This window comes from Dinoponera quadriceps, unplaced genomic scaffold, assembly GCF_001313825.1.
Source record: "Dinoponera quadriceps isolate SergipeBrazil2010 unplaced genomic scaffold, ASM131382v1 scaffold3, whole genome shotgun sequence".
Classification (NCBI taxonomy): domain Eukaryota; kingdom Metazoa; phylum Arthropoda; class Insecta; order Hymenoptera; family Formicidae; genus Dinoponera; species Dinoponera quadriceps.
The window spans coordinates 2,080,523-2,095,186 of NW_014554293.1; the positions used below are offsets into that span (position 1 = coordinate 2,080,523).

Below are 14,664 nucleotides of genomic sequence, written 5' to 3' on the forward strand. Positions count from 1 at the left end.
CCCCCCCGGCCCCTCACTTCACTGCTCGCTGCTCGCCGCGATTTCGCGCGTTTCATGGGAAAGCTCACCCCCCACCCACGCTTCGCGCGCCGATGGTGGGGCGCGCTCGGGCACGTGGGCGGTGTCAGATCGAGCCACGCCCAAATGCGATGCCCCTTTACCAGCCCGGCGCGCTCGTCAAATGTTTTTCGTCGCGGATTATGACGCGGTCTGCGCGATTATGACCACCTCTCTCTCTTTCTCTCGCCAGCGCCGTCGCTCTCTCCCTCCCTCACGATTTTCCCCTCGGTCCCGCTTACCCCCGGCGCTTTCCGTTCGGTGGCTGGATTTTTTCTTTCCCTCTCTCTCTTTCTCTCCTTTCTCTCTCTCTCTCTTTCTTCTTCTCTCTTTCTCTGTCTCCTTCTGCCTCGTCCCTTCTGTCTTCTCCCTACCTTGTCGTCGAGGAGGACAAACTTTGCTCTTGCCTCAGCCGCTAGCTACGACGTCGTCTCGGACACGCGAAGAGGCGACTAAGCTCGTTCTTTTTCTCACTGTGAATTTCTTCCTGTACATGTGGGATTTTGGAGGCTCCCTCTCTTTCCCACTAACTTTCCGCTTTATGTTACTTTCTTTATTTCGTCGTCCTTTACGTCTCGCTGCCTCTATCGGGTAGCTAACGTATAGTGGCATCGATCGGCGCCGGTGCGTTTTTCTCAGATCAGTCGAGGGGGAGAAAGAGAACAGAAGGACGAAACAAAGACGGTCCATGGTCAGTGTCCAACGGGCTACGGGATTGCAACAAGCGAGAGCGTAACAATGTGAAGACATGAAAAATAACATACGAAGAGCACGCAATGTAATGACGATTATCGTACGAACAATTCGACCACTGAAATTTTACTTCCCACTCCAGACGTTTTATTGTATCATATCGAACTTCTTCAGCAGATGATGGATAAACAGGTTGGATAAAATTCATTGTTACGCAATAAAAAATTATCTTGGAAAATTTTTTGACACGAAGACTCGACAGTTCGAGTGAGTGTGTCTGGTGATATAGGATATGAAAAAATCTCGCATCCGTGTAAGCGTGTGTAACAGCAATAATATTTGGAGAAACCTTATGTATTGCGATTATTTTAAATCCGATATTTTAAATTGAGACTTTCAAAACGATCGACGATTGGCATTGCCAATGCCAATTATCCAACAATGTAATCATGATTTATTACCGCCCTCTTTCTCAACGTAAATCTGAAAAATTGAATTTAAAAAGTACAGCGGAAAGGTGCACATTGCCAATAATTCACCCAAGAAGCAATAAATAATGAAGAAACATGTCCCGCCCCTTTGTTCCAGACGTTTAATCCTCCTGCTTCTCTCTCTCTCTCCCCATATAATTACGATTGAACCGGATCATGGTCCTGCAGACTGAATTCGCTCCGGGCAACAAAAGAAGGATTCCGATCGGCGATCTCAGCGTGACGCTCACTCTTTACGACGCTCCCGAATAATGTGATTCTGGGTATATAATTCCGGTCCGGTGTGGGTAGAAAAGCTCTCGCGGATTTGGCAACACTGTGATGCTCTGGGCGTCTCAGCAACACTCCACGGCGCGAAGGACGAGCGTCGAGCGTTTCACGACGGAGAAAAAGCGGGAGAGATTTCGCTGGGAGGAAAGGGTGAGGGGCGGCACCCGTGAGAGGCGAGACGGGAGAGTGTAGTGGGGGGGAACGTTGACGAGAGCGCGAGAGGGGAAGCGGCAAAGTCACGTGACTCCGTGGGAACGATTGCGGCGGGAGTAGGGACACGAGAGGCGTGGCTATCGCCTTCTCCTTCGTTGCCGCTTCCACCGTGTTAAAACCCAGGACTGAGTGCGCGAGCGAGATAGATAGATAGAGAGAGAGAGAGAGACGGAGAGTGAGACTCGTGACGCTGTGTCGTGCGAATTTTGGCACGGTTCTCGAAAACTTCTCACTCGCGGCATATCGCGGAAAACTCGGTGAAATCTCAACGTGGCCAATTGTATCGCATTACGGCAGTGATGAAGTGCACTCACCGCTCCGGTGGGAATAGAGATATGTATTTTCGGATGGGACGTTGCCAAGCTTACTTTCGTACGGACGAGTTGTGTGACATCCCGTCATCTCCGGAGAGACGAGAGCGTCTACGGTATTCCTAATAATTCTACATTTCTCACCGGTTTTCTTTCTTTTCACAAACAACATCCTCGTTAATCGCGCCAACATTTTGATCGAAAGTTGACAATACGAGAAATTTGTCAGTTCGGCGGTTAAAACCGAGGAAAAGAAGAGCGGAACGGTAGGAGAGGAATTTCCTCCGGCCGGAGCGAAGGTGTCGAACAACGTGGCGACTCAGACGCGAAAATTCTCTCGCGTTTCACGCGAGCGCGAACGCTCAGCCGGTGAAGATTCGAGCGAGCTTCACTAACGACACCTCGCGACGTCGATCGCGCTACCTCCTCCCCGCCTGTCCCTTCCGTACCTATGCCCCCGCCCTCGTTGGAAGGCAGCGACGCGGGGTGGTGTTAATGGGCGTACTCGCGGTTAACACCCTTAGGGTCGGGATGGTGGGAGCACATGCCGGCTCACCGACAGGCAGCGGAGAGTATCGCGGGCGCGTGTGTGCGACGCGTACGGAGGGGATAAGTCAGACGGAGGGAAGACAGGGAGAGGGTGCGAGCGAGACGCGGTCGCTGCTCGAGTAGCGTCGGAAAAGGCGTCGGGTCCAACGCCGCTCGGATTGGCGCCGGAACGCCAATCCGGACTACGAGCGCTCATTATCGCCCAACTGGCTGGTAGGAGAAGGTGCCGCGAGCTTCCCTGCCCCCCACCTCTCGCCAGCTAGCGCTATCAGTCGGCGTCTCCGTCGCACGAACGGTGGCTCGCAGCGGTGGCCGACGGTTGGGGAGGGTCACCCCCACTCCGGCCGGCCGTAGATGATCGTAGGGGAAGGGAGGAGGAGCCCCCGCACGGTCTCAGTCTTCGCGTCGCTGCCCTCCAGCATTCACGCCTCCCGCGTCCGTTCCGCGGCGCAGGCACACCGCGGTCTATATACACGCACGTACGCACGCACACCGGTCCGCGGACCACCCATATACACGCGGCGGCCGCGCATATACCACCGCCCTGAATCCGGACGGAGACTTTAGCACACCAACACCTCCGCGGGAGGTGTGGGGGTGAGCCCCCAGAGGAGGTGTCAATCCTAGCGCTGCTCAGTGACCATCGCGGCGCCACCCAAGTAACACCTTTCGTCCACTCTTCGACCCCGGCTGATCGTCGTCACCATCGTGCTCGCCGAGAGGAGAGATAAAAATCCGTTCCTTTTTATCGCCGTCGTCATCCTCCTCGTCGTGTCGCGTGTCTCTCTGTCACGTTGCTGAACCGTCGGACGCTCGCCCGGCATCTACACTCGTCGTAGATCGTGGACATAGTGTCGTGTTTCCTCGGGACACCCGGGCTGAAGCGACGAAAGACGTCAGCTGCAGGGTAGTAGAGAGTGATCACAGTGAACGCCGGATTAACGTCTCTCGAGCCTAACACAGAGTGGTTTACCAGGCAAGCTAGTGTTTTCGACATGGGTGTGACTCTCATACTGAAGATCTACCGAGCGTCACGGTAGACGTCTCCGCAGTGTACGTCCCGGTTTTAGCGAGGCGTGCCATGGTGAAGACGCGCTGAAGTCCCGTCGGCGTGTCCGGGACGTGAGATGTCGACTGGCGAACTGGAGTCGCGCGAAGGACACGTGGTGGGGTGTCATCAGCGAGACGCTCGCGTCTCGCAGATATGAGGAGCGCGATCGTCGAGCGGTCTAGACACACTCCGGTCCAGCCTCCGGTCCGACGGCAGCAGCCCCGAAAGGTTCTTGAGTCACTCGAAGAGGAATCTCGCGCGACTCGGCACACCCGCCCGTCTCGATGAGATTCGAACAAGACACGGCGTGCAGGGGTACCCACTGCGCCAGCACTCCGCAACCCTCCGCGCTGCAGCAGCGATCACGGCCCGAGGAGGTGGTGGTGGAGGAGGAGGAGGACTCCTCCGCGAAGGACGTCGTCGACGGTCAACGACGTAGACGCAGAGAATTGGAGGCTAACGTGGTCGAGGGTGCGAATACGGGGCCGCGGGCCGAGGCGGGGGGGCCTGGGATGGCGTACCCCGCGCCAGCGACGGCTCTGAATCAGCACTCGCCCTTCGCCAGCTCGATCGCCGGCACGCCACCCGCTAACAATCCCAACGGCCACATAGGTGCCGGCGCACACCTGCCGGCGCCGGCGGCACCGCGACCGACGGACTTCAGCGTCTCCTCGCTGCTGACCGCGGCCAGCACCCATCCGCCGATTTTGGGCGGCTCGTCGTCCCAGGGTAGCGCCTCGCCGCCGCCCGGCGGACCCGGTAGTCCGGCCGCTGCGCCGGAAACCCCGCCACCCTTGCCTACGAGCCAGCGTGAATTGTCGCACCCGTCCTCGGCGGTGGCGGCCGCCAACTACTTCAGCGCTGCCGCCCTGGCGGCGGCCAGTTTCTACAATCCGGCGGCTCACCTGCCGCCGACCAGCTCGCCGGGGCCAACCGCGGCGCATCATCTTCAGAGCAAGGGGATACTCAGCGGCGCGCATCATCATCCGCATCTCAACCCGCACGGTATCACGCCGCCAGGTGAGCAGATCCTCTCCTACGCGAGACAGTGACCTCCGTGTGTGCACGCGCCGAGAGTGTATTCCCCCGGTAGCGGGCGAGTGTGCGTCCCGTCCACGACCACCTCGTCGCTCGCTGATATCCCTTATCGGGGGGGATAATAACGTCGATGAGCGGGTTATTATTCGGCAGACGGACGAACCTCCTTCGGATTCGTTGAGCCGAGTTTAACGAGCCGTTCGGCTTCCTTTTCGGGGGCTATCGATAACCCCTTGATCGTTCAAGGTCCGTCGCGAATAAACCGATAACGTGCGGAAAAACACCGGTCAGGAGAGACGGCGGGTCTTCTCCGAGTGAATCCGTCGCGCTCGAAAATCCAGACCGGGAATTGACCGCCGTCGATGCGAAGGAAGCGGTTTCCTTCAACGACCGTTTCGTTAAACTGCAAACGGACTTGTTGCGTCCCGGCGCCGGTGCTTATTTCGGCTACGAGAGCCCCTACGACCTACGGGAATATTAGAGGCGCGTCGTTTTTTTTTTCTCTCTTCCTTTTTTTTTCACGAGCGCGTTTCACTTTCCCCGGGATTTTCACAACTCGCGCGATTCCCTATCGTTTCCCGCGGCGTCGCTCGCGGAGGATCGCCACGCGCGCCACTTTGACTCGTCGTTCTCGCACAGTCACCTCCGGCGAGGCGGCGGCGGCGAAGTCAAGTTCCTCTGCGAGCGATATTTCTGGCATCGAGTTTCATTTCCACCCGCGTCGAGAGCTCTCGATATTCCCCCCCCCNCCCCCCCCCCCCCGTTTCTTCCTCCTTTTTTTTATTCCACACAAATCGCGCTCCTCGGTATTTCGAGAACACGTACGTACGTAAACACGAAGCGCATTTTGTTGCTCTGGCGCGTTGCCATTGTCGCGCCGGAAGCGCGCTCGTTTTTCGAAAAGGACACGTTTGTGACACGCTGGAAGTTTCTCGTTTGTCACTCACCGTCGCCGTTTCGTGGATCTTACGCAACATCCCACCGATCGGCGGTCTGGCGCGCACGTCAAAGCGCGCGACGGCTGGGAAGAAGAAGAGGAACGGCGCGACGAAATATTGCGCGTTTCGTCCGCGGAGGACGAGCGCGTTTTCGAGCTTTTCCACGCGCGTCTTACTCTCCCCCCCCCCCCCCNCCCCCCCCCCCCCCCTCCTTCTCGCCGTGTGTGATAACTGCGCAATATTAGGCCGATCCGACGCGCCCGACGTCGGCCATTGTTAATTTACGCGAGGATAAAGCGTCGGTCCCGTCGTTGTCGTTGATATTAAAACGCCGCTAATTACAGACAGTTTATTACCTTGTTTGCCGAGTCGTTCGGTGCCATTACAAAGATTAGCGTTAATGTCGCGACATTTGATTGCGTGCGGCCAATCGTCCGCTAATTGTTTTACCAATAATATTTGTCCCGCGCGGAAAGTGTCACCGACGTTGCCGACATCGGCTAATCCGTCTTCTCTCTCTTCCTCCCCCTCTCCCTCTTTTCGACGGACGATTTCCCGACGAAGTCATCGGAGTCGGCGATAGCTCGCTCGACACGTCCCCGTCGCGTCTCTCCCGTGGACGGGGATATCCCGACAATGATAGTTGCCGTGTGCCTCGCGCCGGGGGTTAAAATTTGCCGTGCATCCGGGAACAACGGATATCCTCGCGACTGTGCCCTCACCCGGACGTCGTTCTCGAAAGGTCAACTCGCGAGTACGCTGGAAGCATCCCTCGCCTGGCGACTCGCACGTCACCGGAACATAATTGACCCTCGACTTTCGTCGCGCTAGACGCCGGCTAAACTTCTCCCTTTCTCGATCCTCTCCCGGTCGGGGCTGAGGACATACAACGAGCCGCTTTCCACGGGACGAAGCCGATTCCTTCAGCCGACTTCGGCCTCGATATCGGTTGGCTTCGTGCATCCGAAGGAATGGTAACGCGGTAACGCGCGCGAGTGTAACGACGATAACATCGGGAAACGCGGCGTGACTCTGACGGAGTTCGGGGGAGGAGGAGAAAACGCAGTCGGTGTGCGGACTGGCGATACATTGTGACTTTGCCGGCGATAATGCAATCGATCTGGCATATCTCCGGCGGTTAAGCGAGCGGAGGGCGCGCGGAGCGCGGTTCCTCCTCGACGTTCGAGCTGCGCGTTGTTTCGCGCGTTTTGCATTTTCCGCTCGCCGTGTATCGCGGCGGGGGGTGGTAACGAAGCGCGAATATGCGCAGAGCGGGGATTTTTCTTTTTTTTTCTTTTTTTTTCCGGAAAAATACCCCTTCGGAAAACAGAATGCCGCGCGCGCGCGGATTAAGCGTCGCAGCGAGAAGCGCAACGATTTCGGTAAATCTCCGGGAAATTCTGGAATTGCCGCGGTAGAGTCGCGTAGAAACAGAGCCGAAAATGTCGGCTTGTCGCGCGCGGAGTAACGAGGGTTGAGCAACGCGCGGCGCGCGAAGGGTTACGCTTCGCGTTTTACTTTGTACGCCGGCGATAATAGCGGGACGCGCGCCGTCCGCAAATGTCGTGCCAGGTGCGCGAAAGAGGAGAGGAAGGAGAAAAAGGGAGAATGAGAGAGAGAGAGAGAGAGAAGGAGACACGGAACGGGAGGAGGGAAAAAAGAATCGGAGGAACGATTTCCAGAGCCGGCGCGACGTGTGCTCGTCGCGCGTCGTCTTATCTGACATCGCATTATTACGCGCGTCCACCTCATCCGCTACAACTAGTTATTCCCTTCGTTAGGCTAAATGATGAATTAATTCCCGACGCCGGTAGACACGCGCTCGCCGCTGCCCCGTCGCCAACGTTCGTGGCCGCGCGCTGGCAGACGCGACGCGCCGTGTGTAGGCGAGCACGGCTCCTTCTTTACTTATTTATAATAGCGCGTTATAACCGGCGCGATAAATCACACGCTGGAAAATTACCCCGGCCGAGAGGAGAAGCCGGGGTGAACGCGAGCACCGCATATAAATCGTCATTTATGCCCGTGTCCGCGATACTCGAAACTGATACACGCTCGGAGCGCTCTCTCGTTTTTCTCCGCGTCTCGGATTCCGGAAGCGCGCGGTGAACGACGCGACTTCGCTTCTCTCGCGATCGAACTTCGCCCCGAGACGATTTCCCTCGACGAACAAGCGCGCTTCTCCTCGGACTTTCCGGCCCGAGAGTGCGGTTGCTCCCGAAAATCGGAAGACGATCAGCGCCCTCCCGCTCGGTCGGAGCGGCGACGATCGAAGCGATGCCGTCGCGTCTCTCTCGTCGGCTCGGCATGCAACGCTCGCCGAGCGATCCGTCATTGTTATTGTTCCTCTTTTTCGCTTTTTCCTCTTTCGCGCGAGCGCGTCCTCTTCCTCGTTTCTAGCCAGGCTCGCGGCCAACTGACCATAAGGTGCCGGTGATTAATCTCGCCAAGGGCGCGCGCTCGACGTTTCTTGCATTCGAAATTCGGAGCGTGTGTACGCGTACGTCATGTGTAACCTGAACGGAGAGAAAACGACCGGGCGAGCAGGGAAAGAAGGACGAGTGGGAAATGTATGTAAGAGAGAGAGAGAGAGAGAAAGAAAAGAAATTGTGTGGCAGGTCGTGCGTTTTGTCACTGCCGGATATGCGCGACGGAGGAGAGAGCGACGACGCAGAAGACGGGGAGCAGAAGCGTGTATCGTGATAGCATCCTGATTGAACGCCGAGTCCGAATCTGCAATAAGTGTAGTGAGTCTCTCGCTGTAAGCGCTGAATTGTACGTAATTTCGATCGAAAAGCGCTACCAGACGTCGCGATTCCTAAGATTTAAGGGGATGCCATATCTGGACATTTTACTCGCAGAATGCTGATCTCTTCTGTAATGTTTACGTCTCATTGGCTGCACAGAATTGCAAATGCTCTTGCTCGGTGAAAGTACGCGCGAAAATGAATCGGAGCATTGCTCGGTATGTGGCGAAAATGATGAAAAATTTCCAAGTGACATCTCTGGCTGTCTGTTGGCGGAAATATTTATCCGATACAGACGTCTCGCGGTCTTGTATGCGCCGAATGTGTCAATGCTCCAGTCGGGAAAATTTCAAACAAACGTTCCTCGACCTTTTCCCGTGAAATTTAGAGACCTACAAAAGGTACGAAAAGTTTGCACGATATTTGTTCGCTCATATTACTTAGATTTTCTATGGTATTTGGTGGAACAAATTGCACGGTAAAAAATTTGGTGTTAAATTCGTAGGGATGCCATATTTTCTGCAAAGTTTACGTTTTATTGGTTGCATAGAATTGTAAATGCTTTTGTACAGTGGAAATACACGCGAAAATGAATTGGAGGACTGCTCGATATGTGACGGAAACGATAAAAAATCTCAAGATTGACTTCTCTAGCTGTCAGTTAGCTTGAATATTTGCATGACATAGAAATCATGCAGCTTGTATGTACAGAATGTGTTGATGCTTCAATCAAGAGAATTTAAAAAAAAAAAACATCTTCATGCAATCTTTACACAGTCAATTTCAGAGATCCAAAAAGATGCAGGAAAGTTTGCAGGAAAATTTTTACATGTCCTGGTTAGATTTTCTGTTAGATGTGATAAAATAGAGTAACGCATATTCATCGCATTCACATTTGCATCGCACTTATATTTACGTAAGATGTTATCGTGATCGTGTCAGTGTTTATGTGACATAACATTTTGAGGATCGCTTCTACGTTATCGACACTTATCAAGTTCGTTAGCGACTGTGACATCCTCTTAACACATTTCGCATGTCCCAAACGGTCCACACAAATTCTTGTGTTAATATAACACAAGATGAATATATTGAAAAGTAATACAGATATTATGACAAAAGTTGACACAAAATTAATACGTTAACCGATAGTGATGTATAAAATATGTTATTTCAGCACTTACACATGATAAATATTAACGCAAAATATTGAGACAACGTAAGCACAATATGTTAAATTAACAAACGGGTGTATTACAAATTTAACACAAGAACTTTGACAAGGACCGATTTTGAAGCAGGCGCAAAATGTTTCTTTTTTATTTCATGTAGCGCATATTCGTTAGCGTTCGCATTTACATTGCACATACACTTACGTAAGATCTGTATGTACAAGAAATATGTACACGGAAAGAGTAGCGTGATCGTGTCAATGTTTATGTAACATTTTGAGGATCGTCTCAGCATTATCGACGCTTATCAGGTTCGTCGTCGAGCGTGGCATCCCCTTGCGAGCGTCGTCGTGACTTTTGGCAGCGCGAGAAACGCCTATTGTCAGAAACGACGTTATATTTTATTGCTCAGAGCAAATGGCTGAACTGTTCACTGCACCTATCGTAGATTCAGCATGAAGAAGAACAAAGACGTATCGGTCCGGTGTTCTTCGACGGCTGTACGTCACGTTCGCGAAGCGGGAAAACGATAATCGCTCTAATCGCGTTAGAATCCGCGTTTTCCGCGCGGAAAAACGCGGGTGTCGTGGAAGCACGTGCGGAGCGAACGACGAAATCGCGGCCGGAACGATGGAAATTCGGGGTGATCGCGGCGGCGCGATTAAAACGCGCGTCATTGTTGTGTCTTGCTGTTAGCAATTGTATTAAGGTATTGTGCGGCGTTGGAAATCGCGTACGGTAAATCGAAAATCCCCCCTGTTCTGCACTTTATTGCCAGCTGCGCCCCGCCGCTTGTTTATAATTTTCAATAATGTATTACTTGTGCAGCAGCGGACGGCCGCCGCGCGCGCGGCCGTTGATAAATTGGTGGCAATGAAGCAATGTATTTTCACTGCTCGATAGCAGTCCCTTCAATCGTGAGAATTATTAATCCGCCGCGTATTTGTAACGCGGCAACAAAGCGGCCCCGGCGCCCGATCAAAGTTCCGCGTCGCGCTTAATTAATAAGCACAAAAAGGGAAAAACGAGGAAAAATGTATATATATATATATATATATCTATGTGTGTGTGTACATATATACACACACACACACACACACACATCGCGGCACAACGAGAAATCGTTCTGAAATTGCCTCGAACCCACCGGTTCGTTAAAGTTCTAGGCCTTTTCGAAGAGCATATCCGAACATTTTCGCACGTTATTTCGCCGTTTGTTCACCTTATGTAAAGCACGAGCGCGAAAAAAAAGCCACGCGCGGTGGTGGAAAGCGGGAGGTGGAGAAACGCAAATCGCGGTCGTTTCTAATCCCGCCGATTATCAAGCGTACTGCGCCTCGCGGTTAAACATGTATAATCTCAGGGTGACTCTAAGTGTGTACCGCGAAACGCTAATTAATGCTCCGGTTCTTGTTAAAAAGTGAAATAGTACGGCCGAAGGCCCGGGAAACGGGAAGGATAGCGCGGCGACTGCTAATGAATATGTAATTCGGTCGAGGAGCGACATAAAAATCAGCGTAAAAATGCAGAAAAAAGAAAAAACAAAAGAGGAAGAAGGGAGAAGAAAAAAGTAAATCGATTGAAGAGCGTCCGGCGCGCCATTTCGACAAAAACATCTCGCACTATTGCGTAATAATACTCAGTCCGCTTCGATAAGGAGCGCGATGACCATCGTTGCGTTGTGTAAACAAACGCCGGCGCGAAACCAGCAGCAACGGCGGTCGCGCGGCTGTAACACGCGCGCACTTTCGTTCGCTTCCTTTTTCTGTTCTCCGTCGAGTCGCGCGATACCGCAATCGCGACAAACAATCGTCTCATTCCCCGCTCGATTTCGACCGTTTTTAACGGCGCTTTTTCGCGCGCATCCCGACCGTGGAAAATATAACCGCGCCGTTAAAAAGTGCCGCGCGGTTAAATAACGCCCGGTACCGGGCATTTCCGTTACCAGTTTGTGAATAAAAATCAAAATACGTCGAGTGTGTACGCGCGCGCGAACGCACGCGTAAGTGTTCAATAAAATTCGATTCGCGTCGGCCCGGGTCGGCCGTGTCCGAATATCCGATGTGTGTTTGATAAACGAACAAAACACTCGAAGCGTCACGGTTCACTGGCGCTTTCGTTCGGTAATACGACGGCGAAATTTCGCCGGATGGGATCCACCGATTTCCTGAAATGCATTAACGCGCGCGCGCGCGCGCAAAACTATATGTCCGCCCGCCGAATTTCTCGCGCCATCTCGGCGATTTATTTCGCCGTTTCGAAAGCACGTCCGATACACACGCGTCTGTAATCGTGGGGCGGTATCGAAACACCGCCGCGATACGTATCGGCGCGAGAACAGCGCGGCGAATATTTTGAAATAACGAGCGAGAGTGAGAGAAAAGAGAGGGAAAAGAGGTAACTGGAGCGCTCGCGAATCCGCTGTAAGAGCGCGCGATATATCATTATCGACTTAGCGCGCTTCTCGTGGCTTTATTCTCTAACATTATATCCGCATCGCTGCCTCTACTTTGCGCCGGGCGCAAACACACATTGCGTTTAAACGCGAACAAATAACAAGTCGTGCGCAAAATAAATTCCTCTGTTCGCCGCGTCACGTGTAATTGTTTCGCCTCCTGTTACGCGTTGCGTCTTTCACAGCTCCCGAATGAAACCTCCATTTAGTTCAAACAGACACGCGGCTCTGCTTATCGTGCGCGCGCTCGCGTGTATATTTGTATATACATGTATACACACACACATGTGTGTGTGTGTGTGTGTGTGTGTGTGTATAAAAGAATAGATCTACGTATTTACCGGTGAGAAATATGAAAAAAAAAGGCAGGTAGATAAAAACAACGCGGCTGAGCGGCACGCATTGTTATATTTTGCTGTTTTATTGTAACACATGTTTAACGAGTGTGTAAATTATTGTAACGACCACAATTTGAGATACGCGTCACCGTCGTGAGCGTGATTCGTAAAAATGTTAAACAATACCGCGCTGTTTTTGCAATTCTGCTCTTTACGCTCTTTATGATCGTCGTCGTTAAAACTTCGTCAGCGAACGCGGCCATATTTATATAAACAACAAATGAAAAAAATGCGTTTGGGGGGGGGGGGGGGAAANAGTGTCGTCGTACGTGCGAAACATGTGTGAGTGAAACCGCGCAAGGTGGCGGTGGTGGTGTAATAAGTAATTGAAACGTTAGATAAACGTAATTTATTCATTGCGCGTAACATTTTCGCGTATCCGTCGAAAGTTCTCGATCTAACTTCGAGATACCACATTCACGGCGTGTTGATGGTGGTTTAATTTTTTGCAAGGACAAGGATAGGTTCTCGACGATGTTTCTTAAAATAGCGTTTATCGGGCGACTAAAGCGCTTCCGTTAACACGAGACAGTTTAAACTTAAGAAAGTCTTTATTGCGTTAAAGCGAACTGAACTATGAAACTCGCGCGGAAACTCCGATGAGTGGCAGCTGATATCGTCACTGATTGATTTTGAGAAACAAACAGCTTGCAAATGCATCTCACGAGAGCAATTACATCTCACAATCGAATTTCAAATTAATCGACGCATTATAAACGCAGATAAATCAAACCGCCAGTTCTCTATTCTCCCCTCTCTCTCTCTCTCTATTTTTTTCACACACTTATGATTGATTAACTCTCGACTGACACGAGATCTCATTGATAAAAGATAAAAACACGCATAATAAGGCCTATCTTTGTTTATGCATTTAATTATTGAATAATTAATGTGCGCAAAAAACGAATGATATCGGAGATCACAGTTAGGATATAGTAATTTTCCGAGCTGAGAATTAAGACTCGCGGTAGATTTGCAGCGCAGTTAACAATCATGAAGCCATTACACGGTAACAGGTTTCCCATTTTTTTCCCCGTTTACTCCGATGGTAATTGATTGAAAAGGAAAGGGAATACCGGGAGCCGTATCTATGTCATTAACTGTTAACTGCATCATTACTCATAACATTTATGGACGGTGATTTACGTTAATCATTCTCACTAACTCGACATTACCACGAACGATGTGTCGTTTCACGGTTCTGATACAATTTCTCCGCTCGCGCGAATCTCCGCGACTCCCTTCGCGAATAAAAAAAATGCGCGAGTGGCTCTGGATTTTCGTACGGCTCCGAGAACTTCGAGAAAGTTTCTCTCGGGAAATCGTCATATTATCGCAATTACATTGCAGTAATGCACGCTCAGCGTTGAATTACTCGAGAATGCTCCGCGGCGACTCGATTAAGACGACAGGATTTGTCATGCGGAAGCAATTCGAAGCGGTGAGGCTGATAAATAAATGTAACTGAATTCCAACTGCGGCTTAAATTCCCCCGTTCCTACGTACGCGAGAAAAAAAGAAGAGAGATTGAAAAGGAGAAAAAAAAAGCAAAAAGCAATTCCGTTGGTGTAACTGGATTTTCCGTTGCCTGGGGACCAGCTGAAAATTCGGTTGTAGGAACGGAGATTCCTGCAGGAGATTTCAGTCAATTTTTCCTATTTGTCTCGACCGAGTTTTAATGCAGCTGAACGTTCACACGAGTGTGTTCAGGTAACACAGAAATATCACTGGTTGTCGCCGAGTTTGCGTTTCTTGCACGGAAGAAAAAAGGAAACGTTCGGTTGAATGTTCCGCCGGACAAAATGAACAAGCCAAACGCGTTTTGATCGAAGGAAACAGAGTTTTCCGCTTCTTGTGACTCAAATTTCATTCCTTTAACCCAGAAATTCTGTGTCCCCCAGCCAAAACGCGGTTTGATTCGCTCGCTGTTCGGCAAAATTCAACCGAACTTTATCCCGTGCGTCACCGAGTCGTCACCCCGTTCTGTTGCAACAACGTGAGTTCTTTTTTTCCGTGTAGTCGCGGAAATCGCTGGGTGTCGTCGTTCGGAAATTGTCAAATGAGACAATCAACGACACGTGAACATCGCGTCGGGATGCTGTTTTCCGGAAAAAAAAAAAAAAACCCCGCGTTTCCTCGGTCCGCGAGAGTAACGTCCGTAGCTATTCGCGATTCTCCGAGACGCGTTTCTCAAGTCGTGCGTGAGGGAGGAGAACGAAGTCGATGAAGTTCCCAGCTCGGAGCTGGGTCAGGTAGAGGGAAAAGGTGGCCACCGGCACGG

General features: G+C 51.7%; 1 protein-coding gene across 1 annotated transcript in view; it reads left to right on the top strand.

The window, feature by feature from the left end:
- The first annotated feature begins 3,919 nt into the window (after window positions 1-3,919).
- Window positions 3,920-14,664, top strand: part of LOC106742279 (optomotor-blind protein) — a 106,208-nt gene continuing 95,463 nt past the window's right edge. The window contains exon 1 of the mRNA XM_014615067.1: window positions 3,920-4,655. Within this exon, the coding sequence (XP_014470553.1) occupies window positions 3,920-4,655 (736 nt within the window). The remainder of the gene's footprint in view (window positions 4,656-14,664) is intronic.